This window comes from Lipotes vexillifer, unplaced genomic scaffold (assembly GCF_000442215.2).
Source record: "Lipotes vexillifer unplaced genomic scaffold, Lipotes_vexillifer_v1.1 scaffold1746, whole genome shotgun sequence".
Taxonomy (NCBI): domain Eukaryota; kingdom Metazoa; phylum Chordata; class Mammalia; order Artiodactyla; family Lipotidae; genus Lipotes; species Lipotes vexillifer.
The window spans coordinates 393,070-409,675 of NW_006791518.1; the positions used below are offsets into that span (position 1 = coordinate 393,070).

Genomic DNA, 16,606 nt, shown 5'->3' on the forward strand with positions numbered 1-16,606 from the left:
AAGACAAAAAGGTAGATTGTAATGCAACCTATTAGAAACAGAAGCCAATAGAAAAACTATTAGGATCATAGTTACAAACAAAAGGTCAGCTAGACTGGAACCAGTTGGCTGGCAGCTTTCAGAAGAGAATATCATCCTATGTTCATACTGTAATAGGGATGCAACCATAAAAGAACAAGTGATGAATTAATAAACTGACTAGCCCTCAGGGTGCAATTCTATAGATGAAAGGCTTGCTGGGGTAATCAAACTGAGTTATAAATTAGATAAACTGAATGGCATAAGATGTATTTTACATCATCATTATATAAAGTCTTCCTGGATGTGTTGTTAATTCTTTACTGTCAATACATTTATTTACAATCTAAGAACAATTTAAAAACTGTTTTATAACAACATCAGGGTAATTTCAGTTACCTAGAGGGATATTACATCTAATTTCTATGTTGAGTTCTTTCAGGCATGTTTATTACACACCTAACAGAATACAGATGAAGCAAAATGTCCAGTTAAATGACAGTTATTGGAAAATATGGTTTTACATGTTACTCATTTGTTTAACTAATGAACACATCTTGCTTTTACTGACCTGTATAAAGAAAACACATAATAGTTTTCTTGTCTACAAAAACAAACTTAATGCGGAACAAGAAAACCATGTCATCTAGTAGACTGCATATGAAATTCACAAAAACAACCAATCACTGTCTCAGAAAAAATAAAAAACAGCATAAAAGTTGAAAGATTTTTGGTGTATGAAAATCTTTAAATAATAATGTAAATATTGATTTACTATTAAAAACCCTCAAATAATTATGTAGCTTTCATAGGCAAAGACACAATAAGATTGTAGATATGTAAATTTGATACACAGGGCCTGTTTTTGTTTGAAGTGCTATAGGTGAACATATAAAAATACAACTGTCAGAGAATTATCTGTTTATAGTTCTCCATTCCTAAAGGTTACTGATTAAAATTGAAGACAGGCATGGTAAACATCCAATGCATTTTATCAGGAGACACTGTTCTTTATGTTCCCTGCAGGTTCCAGTTAGTAACTTAATCCCAGCCAAACTATAAAGTAAACCGTTCATGATTTGTCAGATTAGCTGATGCTTGTCCAGAAAAATGGTCTGAAAAAAGAGTCACCAGGACACTATAATTAAGATCCATTCATCCATTTCATCCCTGGATTGAAGAAAATAATGAAACATCAAAGTAGTCAGACAGCAGTCTAAAGGAGGTCAGTTAGTATCTTTTCAAACATAACACCAATATTTAACGCAGCAGGTGCAAGAGAAGTGACTTACAAATCATAATAATTCCCAAGGTTTGGTGAAATAGCATCATGGCTTCCTGTTTGTTGTTTATGCAATTTTTAAAGATAAAGGAAATGTGACTCAAAATAAAAGGTGAAGGCTTAGTATTATCATACAGAAAAAGAGCAAGAATAAAGTTTCCAAACTTTTAGGTAGTTCTCCTACATTTTTATAGATGAACACATGATATGGAGCATAATTTAAAATGTCTGAGGAAAGCAAAGAAACTACGGAGAAAAAGAACTAAGAAAACAAAAAGCATAACATAAAATGTAACTATATCTATACCTATATATACTCTATTTTATATGAAGAAAATATATATTAGGATAATAATTAAGCAACATTTTATATTAAGAATGACAAATGCATAGTTTATCTTAACAGAATTAACATCTTTTCTCTTATGACCTCTATTTCTGAGATTATCGAGTTCTCAACAATGAAATTTATGTGAGGCCAAATCTGGGTTCTTAGTGATGTCAGGGATGTGTGAAAACAGGATGAGATGTCAAAACAAGGAGAAAACAAGGTTACAATAATGTATTAGAAAAGAACAAAGGCAGTCTTTTTTTCAAACAAAATTCAGACTCATAATTTATCTTAGAGTCTTTTTTTTTTTTTTTGCGGTACGTGAGCCTCTCACTGCTATGGCCTCTCCCGGTTGCGAAGCACAGGCTCCGCGGCATGTGGGACCTTCCTGAACCAGGGCACGAACCCGTGTCCCCTGCATCGGCAGGCGGACTCTCAACCACTGCACCACCAGGGAAGCCCCTATCTTAGAGTCTTTACCAGTCTGATAAATGTTGTATGAAATCAGCATAAAAAGTAATTACATTTCAATTCAGCCAATACTGAGCACTTACGCCCCATATGTCATAGTGTGAGGCTTTGTTTTGAACCATGACAAATATGATCATGACATTCTCTACCCCAAGTTGTCTATCAAAATTGTCTCATGGCTTGAAACTGTTAAATCCAATGGACTTTCTTCTGTCTCCATTCTATTGACCTCCTGTGACATTTGATTCTATGATCAGCTGACTCAGGAAATTTTCCTTCTTTGGTTACTGTGACAGCCCTCCTATCCAAATGGTCTGGGTACTCCTTTTTTATTTTTGTCATGTGCTTTGGATATTCTGCCAGTTCTCTCTCAAACTTTAAAATTCTAGCTCCACCTCCTCTTTCCCCCAAAAGGCTATTCATTAACTCGCCATCTATGATTATGATTCCCAAACCTATAACTTTTAAGTCTCACCAATATCCTAAAATCCATTCATTTAGGAATGTATATATGCCCATAAAATGTATGAAGTTAAAACACACATATAGTTATAACTGTCCATATACATGTCTGTAGATACATCAGATCACATGTAACAGCCTAATGTAACCGGAGCTAAGGGTGTTGTGCTTAAGAGTATTAGCAACATTTGAATAAACTATACAATAGGGATATGGCTTAACCAGTATCCTCGCATTTGTTATCATATAATACATGACTGCCATTATGAATGCTATGCTCAGTGTTCTTCATCTTTCTATATGCTGAGGTTATGATCAAATATTATTAAAATTTGGGACAATAATTATCTGATGTCAACATGCTGTGGATAATTAAGAACTGTGTGCGTTAAAGTTACGTTAATTGTTTTTCATGGATCTTCTCTAGTCCTCGTGTCTTAAAACAAGGCAAGCAACCACAGGACTGCATGCACATCTCTGCCCCGTGCTTTGTCACAGAACATATATCATCCATTCTGCCTTCTCCCTGATTATTTTGTTAAGTTGCAGCAATTATCTCTCTCTTTGTGACTGACTCCTTTGTAAATGGAGTGCAGGAAATTTGGATAATTTTTCCTGGGTTTTTACCTCTTAATCCTTGTTTCTTGCTTACAATAGCACAAAGGGAACCAAAGTCATAAAACAGTTTGAATTGAAACAAGTAGCAATCAGGTTTTTGTAGTAGTAATTGACAGATGTGAAAAGCAAGATCTTGATAGTGTTCTCTCCTTTACCCTATAACTTAGACCGGTTGGTTAAAACTGTTAATGATTCTCTTGGATCAATGTCTTTTCCTTGTAGCTCTAATTTACTGCATTGGTTGATTAGTACAGATGTTTTAGTGGATGGTTCTGCATCATTCCACCAGGTTGCTTGTCTGAATCAAATTTGCTTCAATTCATCACCAGCGAAGCAAGGAATAAAATAATCAACATTTACTCTCTCTTAACACTGGTACTGAAAACAGAACAACTAAATGCTTGTCAATTTAAAAACTATCTCCTACCTGTCTCAAAGCTATGCCCCTCAGCTCATCCAGGGCTTAAAATGATGTGTATAGTTGGGTGTAGCACAGTGTAGGAGATGGGACTGGGTGGAACCTATTTATGTACTTCAAAACCGTATTTTTTTTTAATTGAGGTATGATTGACATAGAACATTATATTAGTTTCACTGAATGTTTATCATCAATATCATCATCATCACCACTACCAATTCACATTATATATACTCATCTATACATGAATAATGTATGAAATTACCATCCACTGACTTTTCATTCTCCGAAATGCAGCTTATTGATTTCTTGCTCTTAAATGAAGTTTTTCTGAAACTATGCCTGTCTTCATAATGCTATCCCTTTGGGACAATGGTTATGACAGTTTGCTCTATAAGAACTAAGCAAACAACTCACAGATCAAAACCTTTTTGTATTGTGGAACACCACGAAGTAAATCAGGTAACCAGCTTTGGTCAACTAAGGATCAACCAAAAATCACTGCTTGATTCAATTCATATTGAAAACCTTTCACAAACATGTTAGTTTGTATTCTTAGCAGAGTAATCTTACTATACTACATACATTTTGCTGTTCCAGAAAAAGAGAATGGATTCAATATATATTGACCCAGGACTGTAACCTGAAAAAATTTTGCATATTTTACATCAGTCCCTACTGTTAACTTGTTTTTTGTATCTTTTTCTCCCTAAAACTAAAGAGCAGGTGGTCTGGTTAGTCACATTTCAGTTAAAACAGATTTTCTATATCTCACTTGAACAAACTTCTTGACTTTAAAAGTAAAGTAGCTATTTCTTTATAAATAATATTCTAGTGGCTATATTTTCAATTATCTATAATCTCTACAAACTGACAGTAGCAAAATGAAGGATCTCCTATTAAGGACAATGCATATATAATAAGAATTACTTTACATAATTCCATTATTATGGACTATTCCAGGATAATGATTCTAACGGGCAGTCATATTTTTTGAAGAGTCTCTTTAGAGGAAGCTTAAATTTAACAAGTTACAAATTTAAATATCAAAAACATAGAGTTATAAAATTTTTTTCACTAGAAAATCCTGAAACTGCAGTCACTTCTTAATCATGTAGAAATTGCTAGTTTAAAATTGCCAAGAATATGACAAACTTGCTCAAGCTTGAATATTCAGGGACAAAACTCATAACTTATTTTGTATTGAATGTTCTGCTACCATCAGTGTAGCACCTTCTACAATTTATGAGATAATGAATTGGCTCTGGTTTAAAAAACAGAATGTTTTTAATGTCAAAAGCAAAATATTACTATTGGTCTTTCTGGCACTTACTAATGCATTGCACTAAATAAATTTAGTACTTTTTGATGGGGCAAAATCGCAGAAATGCATAAAATGCCTACAACTCCCACTCCTTGACCTATTCACAAAAACGTGTTCATGCCTTAGCTGTCCTAATGCATATGGAAAATAAATACTTTCCTTCAAAATAATAGGAGGGAACTAAACTATCTCAGGGATGAGTATTTGTATTATTCTACACAGGCTTCTATAATAAGATACCATAGGTTTGGTATTTTAAAAAAAACAAATTAGTTTTCTCACAGTTCTAGAAGCTGAAAGTCCCAGATCAAGGTCCAATAGGGTTCAGGTTCTGATGAGGCCTCTCTTTGTGGCTTGTAGATAGCCACCTTCTGGCTATGTACTCACTGACCTCTCCTCATTGCATGTGCATGGAGAGACAGCCAGTTCTCTGGTGCCTTTTACTGTAAGGACACTAATCCTGTAGGATCAGGGCCCCAACCTTATGACCTCATTTAACCTTAACTACCTCCTTTTAGTCCCTATCTTCAAATATAGTCACACTGAGGTTAAAGCTTCAACATAAAAGTTTGGGGAAGGACACAGTTCAGTCCACAGCAGTATTATAACTGAGTTATTGCACAAATCAACTCTTTCTTCCCACTTAAATATCATTACCCACAAAACAGCAATTTTGAGATCAAAGAGTTTGAGAAAAGATTAAGATATATTGAAATGAAAACACCAGAGACTCTTAAAACATACTAGATTTCTTTCAAACGTTAACAGAGTCTTTCCATTCAATAGTATGCAGATCAACTTGTCACCCTGACAACATAAGCATAGATAGTTCACTACAAATATTTATAAAATCAGAAAAGGGTGGATATGACAACTTACAAAGATACTGAGACTGGAGAACAGGAAGGAGGGATGAAGATGAAGGTGTGGGGTGAGAACATGGGTGCTTATAGGCATTTCCTTACATATATTTTAATCAAGAAAAATCATAGAACAGCTATGTGCTATAGTCTTAAGCAGTTACAAAACTACACAAAGGAAAAAACTAAAATAAGCTATAAAAAGCTGGTGTCATGTGCTTAAAATAGTAGTCCAAAAAGAAAAAAATTAATTCGATCTTCTGCAGGTTTTCAAAATATGAAGAATTATAAAAGTTTTCAAAATTAAATGTGACTTGTATCTTAATATTTCACAATAAGATTATTTTAAGCTTTTGTTCTAAATCTCTACTTAAATACCAAGTTATGGATAAAAATTCAGTTTAAGATTTTAAGTATATCTATAGCTTTAAGAACAAATCACAAAATTTTTATACTTCAAATCATTATCTTATATATTCATTGCATAATTTAAATAAAATTATAATGCATTTGAATTTAACTAATCCTTTATGTATTAATCTTGATAATCTTAGAAAGTCTCTTTACATGACAATAAACAATGAATTTATGAATTTAATTCAGCAAGTTTACTAAGCATGTACCCTGGGCCCAATATGTTACAGAGGCTAGGGAATAAGACCAAAGATGCCACTGTTTATTTACACTGTGAATTCTAACAGGGAAGACAAACATTTCACATATAATATGTGAAAAATATTATAAGAAAATGCATGAGATACTTACTGTAAGATCATATCACAAAAAGACATAATTTTCTCCCAAATTTTCATTTTGAATTTGGGATGTAAAGATACTGTGTAGGCATATGGGTCTTTACATGTGAAGTGATCAGCACATACTAAATAGTCAACAAGTAGTCACTAATACTTGTTATCAGTACGTATACCACATGGTTGCATTTCCTATAATGAAAATTTTATTAAAATAGTATCCAAAAAAATCTTTTATATATATATTTTAATTACTGATCACTGAAGAAAAACTGTAAATGGATCTACATGTATATTTTTAAATTAGTGGTGTCACAAAAATATTTTATAAAGAATTAAATTTCACTAACATAGTCTAAAACTCCTACCTGCAAAGCAAAGCATATAAATTTCTAAAATGTCATGCCCTCTGGTATAAATTAGCATGACTGAATTCTGCTATGCCATTCAAATACATCAGATTTATAAAATAAGTAGAAACAGAAATGCATTTTTGAATAGTTAACTGTTAAAGGAATCACATTCAGTTGATTTTTCTGCTGCAGACTGCGTAAGTGTGTATGTATGTATGCATGTTTTAATAACATTGACACTATTTCCACACATTTTTTGTCATTGTTGGGTTTTTTTTGCATTTATATCTTGTTTCACCTTATGGCAATAGCTGCTTTTAATATTACTCAGTTAACGCTCTCAAACAAGAAAATATTATTTTCTTAACATTATGTTCCCTTAAAAAATTAAGAAATCTCAAAATATATAAACTTAAATGGAATTAATTGGTTTTCCTTAAAGGACACATAATTTGATGGCCTACTATTTAAAATCATTGAAAAGAGATGATCTGAGTTAACTTATGAGAAAAATCATCACAGTTGAGTCACATTAATAAATGTGAGTGAAGATATTTCAGACAAATACAGGAAATGACTTTTGGTATTGTCTCTTGTTTTGTAGAATTTTGCTTATGTATAATGTTATATCATATAACTCTATGATTATATTTCATTTGGAACATTATGTAAACATCACAAATCTAAGTAAAGGGAATACTGAAGCCAATCTTAATTTTGACAGAGAAATAAGATTTGAAATATGATTTCAAATATGATTTGAAAACATAAGGGAAATTAGTCCATTAAGATATGAAGGGATGTATCTGAAGTTTCTTAAAGAAGGGGAATAAAATCATAGCCAGGAGGCAAACACTATAGTTACCAATGTTCCCTCTCAGAGATTATATGTGTTATTAATATCCTCGGGAAACAAAACTTCTTAGGAGGTCCCCTTTTCATTGAAGAGTAATTTATGACCAGACCATTAAATCAATCTGAAAATTCCCATGTAAAGGATTGTAGAGCTAAATTCTTTAAGATAGCAGTCCATGATAAGATTACAGAGCATAATAATTCTGAGGTAAGGGGTATACTTGATTACAATAATCTGGGTCGCCACTTTATAATTTACCATGTGACACTGGTAAGTTTAAGCTTCAACTTTCTACCTGTAAATGGTATTAATACTTGTTTTACCAACTTTGTAAATTTACTTCAAATTTTAATGATATAATATGTATATAAATGCTATATAAACCATTCACTCATATACAACAAAACTGATGATGAGAAAAAGAAAATAGTTCTTTCTGAGAGAGATTCTATATGATATCTTTGTAGGGAATTTAAGAAATTTTGCCTCAAAATGGCAACTTTGCTGATACTTTCTCATATTTTCAGAAAATGTTTTCTATATATCTGTTTTCCAGAGGAATCAAGGCTAAGCAGGAGAATTTTTTTTAAAAACAAACTGCTATATGGAATACATCACATGTTCTGTGGAAGATACACAAAAGTTTAAGATGTAAACCAGGGTCAGTTACATAACTTTTCTGTTCAAAAACATCCAGTTCCCACTATCTCCTCCCCCCATTAGAAAGGTTTTCTTTCCTAAAAATAAACTTTCCCACTAGCTCTTCCCACAAATCTTTATTCATCCAGTTGCAACCACTTATTCTCTAAACACACTCTGAACTTTGCCCCTTGTATCCTTTGGCACGATTTAACTCTATGTAATGGATGTTATGATGGACGGTCCCCATTACCCTTGGTGAAGGAATGAAGAACATATTTGCTAGCTGCTGAGATAGCTGCGCAAAAGCAAACCTCAGTTCTCTGCCGCCCTTTAGAATTTCCTTGTCTGAAAAATGACACCTTCCTAGAGGAGCCTGCTAGAGGAGTCTGCAGCCAGTGTCTGTACGACAAAGAGGTATAAAAGCCTGCCACTATCTCTTCAACTTGGGACAATCTGAAGGTTCCTTACGGGTGGAGCGCTTGCCATGGAGTTGGCAGAGAATCCCAATGAGACTGCATTATGGCTCAATTTCCCTTCTGCTCAGTCCTGCTCCTTTCCTTTCTCTTCAGATGGTGCTGATGCCAAGTACATGCCCTAACACAACTCCTGCAAGGAATCTGCATCAAAGTGTCTACTTTCTAGGGTGTCCAATTTGGGAAATCATATCCTCTTTCAAGAGGTTCCAGTTTTCATCCTTAATTCCTTCCCAGTGCTTTCTACAGCATTGTAAGTCATGGATCCCATTAAAAAATGATAGTATCTGTACACATATTACTCAGCTATCAATAATTTGCAGTCAACCCTGCACTATGCAATGTATAGTTTGTACTGTATTATGATTGTCCATTTAATTATGGACATAAGATGTGCTCTTAGAGGTCTTCTGTCCCAGACCTCTCAGTTCTTTAGGAGGACTACATGAGTCCACAGACATTAAGTGACTCAACTTGACACACTTTCCTTGTACCTAGTACATTTAAAAAGTACCAAAACTGTATTGTGTTCAATCACTTGTAACCCTTATCATTACTTCTATTATTATCATTGTTGTAGTACAATAACACACTTACAAAAACAAAAACACTTTGTTTTTATTTTAACAAGTATAACAGGTATTAAGCTAAAAGCTCAGTTTTTTTTTTTTACAATATGAGGAGTCAAGTAACATGATCCCATTTCAGGAGAAAATTCAAGTTAAAGAGGTGAAATAACTTGTCTAACACGAAGCTATCATGTCATCAAATATCAAATCCTATGCCTTTTCCATACACGTCTGAGTGTTTTCACTCCTGTAAAATCATTTAGCTTTTCTTGTGTGTGACTAGTTTCCTTACTGGAATTAATTACATGACATTAGGAACAGAGAAAGATCTGTGTTAGATGGTAAAGACAAAAACATAACATGATTACTGACCTGAAGAATAATGACTAAGTCTCTTAAGTCTGTTTGTGGGAAAGACCACATATTATAATTTTATATTATGTTTTCTAAAAAAGTTAAAAATTATCTAATTGTCTAAATGATCCCACAGTGAATGAAGGTATTACAGACACAGACAGTAATTTTAGGGTGACCCATTTTTACTAACTTTTCTGCAGCCCATTTTGGTGTGTTAAGGCACTTGATCTGTGGAAGGAATGCAGTGGCAATGATTATGTTTTCATGGGACAGGTCTGCCTGAGGGCCTAGAATATGACTTACTTGTCCTCCCTCTGACAAAACCATATCCATTCTAAAGTTCTAGATTGATTGGCATCTTTTCTGTGAGGACTCCCCTTTTTTCCACAGGTGGAATGAATCATTCCTTCTTTGGGGTTCTGTATTTTGTTCCTAATTTTGTTCTATAGCATGCATCACATTATATTCAAGTGTCCTATCATTAGTTGTATAAATTAATATATATCTGCTATAGTAACAGCTCCTCATAAGGATAGGACCATTCTTTGCCTTCCTATCTTCAGCATCCTGCACAGTGCTTAACATATACTACTCAGTACAGTTGGCTGGGTTAATGTTTTGAAAAGTAGCATTTAAATAGTTACCTCTTCAGAACACTTGTGTAATTATCTGGAGGCTTCCACTGTAAGGAAGAATGAGGATCATAATGCCATAAATCAAATGCATGTGCTTTCCATCTTACATATACATATACATATATATATATATATATATATATATATATTTAATATCTCCAATATATCTTTGATCTGTGTGACTTCACCCTTAATAGGTCAATATCATTCCTAACAAAACAACAACAAAAAGAATACATTCCAGCCAGCTTGTGTAGGTAACATGTTCCCGATAAGTAAATATAAAAACTATCTAAATATGAATATCACGCATTAGGCTTCTCTATAAACATCTCATTTTAAAGCTAATTATTGGTTTAAATAAGAACCTCAGTCTTAAGATAACTTGTGACTAGATAAAAAAAATTAATTTCTCCCTCCTGCAATGTTATAACACATAATTACCAATCCTGGGCCTTGATTATACACCCCACCCTGGACACATGGCAATAGGTAAAGATTTTAGTGTGTTTTGCCTTGACAGGTTCATAAAGAATTACATAAAAAGAGGATTAATCAGCATTCATTATGCTGCTCACTGCAATAACATTTTTATGACAATAAAGAGTTTTTAAGTTTTCTCCAATATCTCATTTAACAGAATAATGCAGGAAGATAGATACCATCTTACCTCCATCTTACTCATGTAGAACTTTAGCAGTCCACCCAACAGCACATACCTCATAAGTGGCAACAGCGGTTGGGGTACAGGTCCTTAAACACCAATAACCCTACTGCTACCCTGAGGAAAGGACAAGGGGGTCTTCAATGTACTTCCATTTCCACAAACACTGGTATGGGGGGTCCTGAGCTCCAGACTCCAAACTTAATAGAAAAGGAACTACAAAGTACACACTACCTTTCAAACACTGCCTGATGATTTTTCATCCTTACTCTCTCTTCTTGCCCAGACACATGCAGATTCTTTCTGTACTAGGCATCAGTGGATTGCTGATGAGCGATAACTGATAACTGACCAGAGATCCTTAAATTCATTATTGAAGTGACTGCAGCATAAACTAGGTGGGAGGTGATGCTGTTTGATTAACACAGAATGAGAATTTTAAGGATCATGGCAGATTTCCACGGATACTCATAAACATGGACAAAGTTTCAAATCATTCCCCCCTTAGAAAAAGCAAAAATATTGACATGGGGTGGGGGGAATGGGTACAAATTTAACTGAATAATAGTCACTAACATATCCTAAATTTCCTCTGTTAAAAAATAAATTAAAACTTTAAAAATTACCATAGCTTGCTGCCTTATTAATGCTTTTCTTTTTGAAAGCAGAAAAAGATGAGTAAATTCATGGGTTTTTAGTATTTGAGATGTAGCTGGGACCAGGCAATTGTGAATTAATATTTTAATATAAAAGTACAAACCTAGTTTGCTTTTTAACTTTATTATATTTATTCTTTTAAAAATGTTAATAGCTTTACTAACGTATCATTTTCATACCATAAAATTTACTCATTTTAAGCACACAATTCAATAATTTTTGGTATATTTACATAGTTGTGTAATCATAGCAATCTAATTTTTGTACATTTAAATTACCTCCCCCCAAAACCAAACAAACCTAGTTTGCTCTTAACCGGAAGAGAATCAAGGGGCAAAGCCATTTTACGTAACTACTAATTAGATAGTTGATTCAGGAACTTATGGAATATCTATGACCTATTTAGGCTGTGTAGTATTAACCTGAAAAATTAAACAATGGACATTTAAAGATCATGGAAACAGATCCCCAAAGTGGCCTACCTGGCAAACCCTATTTGTGGTATCAGTTCAGTATCTTTAGGTTGTATTAAAAAATAAATAAAAATATCCCTTCTCTTACTTATTATCAGCAAGAATAAAGCAGTTATTCTAGCTCAGCAGACCTAAGAGTTTTTATTAATGGCTCCAAAGATAGCTCTAGTGTCATAATGATGAACCTAAAATGTTTCAAACCCACTCACTGTAACGTTACGATGACAAATTTCAATATAAAGCAAAACAAGTAAAAACACCTACTAACAACAGCGTTATAAAAGAATGGCAAATGGTGTAAGGGTAACTAAAATGAATCAATCCGTATCAGTTATGAGTTGCTTCTTTTGTCCAGTTTTTGAAGATCTAAATGTTTCTATGTGGTTTTACCTCCAGACTTCAGCTTTTACGTAAGAAATCTGATTTGCAATAGCCTTTTAAATAAACATCAAAATAAAACCTTTGGAGTAGGAACCCACTAATCTGTTCAAAATGGTAAGCATGAGACTATATGCATAGGCTTCATTGTGCAGATATAATTTAAATACGTAACATTTTATTAAAATTGGCATAGATATGAAGAATAGATTAGTCTATGTCCAGGAATTGGGGATAATATTGACTGTTGACAGCTAGCCAAGGATCAAGAAGACCTTGTTATAAGCTTATTATGATGCTTACACAACTCAGTACTCCAGTGCAGGTCCAATTTTATTAATGACGATGACATAGCACTTGGCTACTCTGACTACATAGCATCACCCTTCAGCAGCAAGAATTTTCAAAAGTTTGAAAAAGCCCTCAATTTCTGGAACTTCCCCCAGTAATAATATTTTTCTAAAGGTTTAGAAAGTCTCCAATTTTTGAAGCTTCCTTCCCAATTTATATTTTCCAAAACCTACTTAACACAGCAAAGAATGACCAAGCAGGGCATCTTAAATGCCAATAAGAAAATAAGCAAAAACTGCTTTTAGGCTAAGCTACCAGTTCACAATCATCATGATTATTATATTTCTTAATTCATTTATTTTGAAAGCCTCATGAGATCTCTCAAGTACTTATTCCAATACTATAGACATCAATATGATCACAAATCTAGTGAGGAATATAAAATTCCCTCATGCAAATTTTAAGACAGACTTGCCATCTATTACAAATATAACATTTTATGTGGTAAGAAACTAGTTAACACCATGTGAGACACTGAAGCCAACTCCTTCATTATTCCTAATTATCCTGTAGATTTTAATCATGAGCACGTAGCACACAAAAAGGTCAATAAAAAATGCAAGAAATATCCTACATCTTATTTTGTCCAATATTTTCCCTCTTCTCCCCTAGATCTTAATAGAGTTGGTCCTCTTAGAGCAGTCTTAATTGGTTTACAATTTATCCCCTTTTCTTTCTCCTGCCAGATCTCTGGAGGAGATGTTAATGAGTCTAGTAATGGTTTAACAGGCAACAGAAGAAATAGCAAAGAAAAGCTAAAGGTGTGAATAATCAACAAGCTGGAATAATCAAGTTCTGTAGAGCCAAGTTAACGAGATATTTAAGTGAGAGACCTCACTCATGTAGTCACATTTTTCACTTAGTCAAGACAAACACAAAAACATACCTGCTTGACCTGTGGTGACACTGACAGCCGCAAAGAGCCTCTGGGATCGACTTAAGTCAGAAACTCCATTTACAGCTTCAACTTCAAAAGTATAATTAGCGTGGGCCAGCAGGTCCATGACAGTGACGTAGTTATCCTCTAATCCAGTCTGCTGGGGCATGTAGCCAATGCTACTCCCACAGGGAACGCATTCGCCCTGCTCCCAGCTGCACCGCTTACACAGTATTCTGTAGGTCACATCGTTTCTTCCCCCGTTGTCTGCAGGTGGACTCCATTCCAAGCTCACTGTGGTTTGGTTGATATTGAAAATGAGGTTCTGTGGGGCAGACGGAGGCCCTTTGGAAACCAAAAATAAGCAAATAAACGAAAATAGACAAAAAACAAACAAAAATGAACTAAAGGATCCACGTGGGGCATTAAGCTAGTGGCTCAATCACCATACAGAAAACTACTTGAAATGCTCTCTTGCACATAAACATTTCATTACTTTTCCTAGAGAAACTGAATAAAAGCCTTCTTGAATTCACTTGGCAAGAGGCTTTATTTATTTTCTATTTAATATGTCAAAATGAAAACAGGATAACAACTGTCTTTGTCTTTTTGCCACGGTCTTTAGCTATTTTTCTTCCAAGCTATTAAAAAAGAACAGTTAATGCACCTAAAAAAACAGTTGTGCAGTTGTTTAAAAATACTTTGCCCTTTAACCATATAACAGAGAATACATCCATTCATTCTTAATGTGCTCAAGAATGATTTATAGTAATGTCTGGAATTGGCTTTGGATTTGAGTCTCTCAAACATTCATTAATTGAAGCACCAAGATGTAAGATTTGCCCTATTTAGTGATGGAAAATTTTAATTCAGAAACCATTACTTTTTAATAACATTTCACAGCCATGCAAGACTCAAATAACTTTTACATTTTATTTATTATTCCTATTGAATACATATGTAAAATATGATTAAAATGCATTTTGATCTGGCAGACATGAAAATTACACTGATGATGATGTAAGATGTATCTCTTTTATATTATTGTTTAGCCTCATCGGTTTGTGGAATGTACTCATAAATTTCATGCCTATCTCAATGATGTCACAATACTACAAACAAATGGAAGGGATTTGAAAGTCCTTATTTTACAATTATGAACTTACTTGTGCACGCCACATACGGTGGGTCAGATGGAGCCCTGTAATACCCATCATCACAGTCACACCTTGAGGAGCCTTCTTTATCAGAAAAACTGTGGGTTGGACAACGAGAGCATTGAAGATCTTGAGAGGAGGATTTGTAGAACCCACGGCCACAGGCTGGGAATGCAGAACAAAGTGAAAATAGAAACATGAGAACAAACAGACCTTCTTTAAATTTTAGTAATATTTAGCAAAGAATAAAATGTGAACTTTGGTTTCCAAATTTGCTATCACCAGACTCAACAGAAACCTAGATTCCAATAAGAAATTTCTAACATATTCTTTTTATATCTGTTGTCATGTTTCCTGGGAACTAATTATAAACCATAAGTCTCCAATTATATGAAAAAAGAAGGGAAAAACATGCCCTTTATGGTAAAATTCTGTTTAGTGTATATCAATAACCCAATTGTATAATACTGTATTTTAAAACAAAATAATAAAAAACAAATGATACAGCAAACTTGCACCTGTAGTTGGCATCAGCCCAAAGTCTAGAGCCCAAAACTAAACACAAGCATAATTTATTTAGATAAAATCTCAGGAGAGTTAATTCAGGGGAACTTTGATTTCAGTAATAATTAACTTGCTTGTTGATTCGCATTAACACACTTCAAAGTTATGTTTTCTTAATCTAGTATAGCTATACATTAAGTTTTTATGTGTGAATTTGGTTCATAGTGAAAAATATTAAACTAATTTTATTACCTGACTAGAAATAACAGTGATGTAAAAACTGTCATCTGAAAACGATAGAAATGTATTCCCCCTCACACCCTGCAATTTTCAGAAAACTTCAAGATATAATTTCAACCAATTTAAGTTCCAAGGCAGGCTGCTTTCCACTAAGCGAACTTCCTTGTTACTAAAAATAATGAAATCCTATGAATAGAAGAAATGTATTCTGCCAGAAATAAGGAGAAAGCCATCAACTACAAACAGGTGATAACTGTTTCTCCTCTGCTGGGAGAGGTTAAGATAGTCACACTAACACAGCAACTGCTCTCAGCAATGAATAGACATCTCTATCACCTTCCAGTGAAGTTGCCCTAACTCACTTAGAGACTACTTGTTATTAAATCAAGTAACCTGGAACTATTTACTATCCCCAGACATTTTACATATTTATCTTCAACTAAAATTTAGCAAGTTCAATTTTCATTATCTCAACAATTTTTAAATTAATTGATGGTACTATACATTGAATATATTAAATAGATTCAATTTACCCTCCATCTTTATCAAATGAATATCTATTTAAGTTTTAGTGACCTTCAAATTTAATAGAAATTAATAAATCATATCTATAAAGAAAAATAAGTGAATATTTAACATAAATTCAGTTATAACTTTTAATGTATTAGATTCAAGTTTGTTTAATGTTCTCAACTTGAGCATTATTCAGGAGTGTAATCACATTTTCACTCTTGGGTGGGAAAAACAATCCTATCTTACTAAGATAGTATATTCTCCAGAAAAAAGTCAAGTCATTCTGTACTTCTGTTCACATGCTGAATATTTAATACATAATCTGGTACAATTGAGAACTCCAAATTATCTTTTTTTTTTTTTTTTTTTTT

General features: G+C 33.6%; 1 protein-coding gene across 3 annotated transcripts in view; it reads right to left on the reverse strand.

Annotated features, from left to right (window-relative positions):
• Nucleotides 1-16,606, reverse strand: part of EPHA7 (EPH receptor A7) — a 165,942-nt gene that overhangs the window by 91,652 nt on the left and 57,684 nt on the right. For all 3 annotated transcript variants that reach the window (XM_007464448.1, XM_007464446.1, XM_007464447.1), the window contains exons 4-5: nucleotides 14,988-15,143; nucleotides 13,831-14,166 (exon numbers count right to left, since the gene is read on the reverse strand). In XM_007464448.1, coding sequence (XP_007464510.1) covers nucleotides 13,831-14,166; nucleotides 14,988-15,143 — 492 coding nt within the window. The remainder of the gene's footprint in view (nucleotides 1-13,830; nucleotides 14,167-14,987; nucleotides 15,144-16,606) is intronic.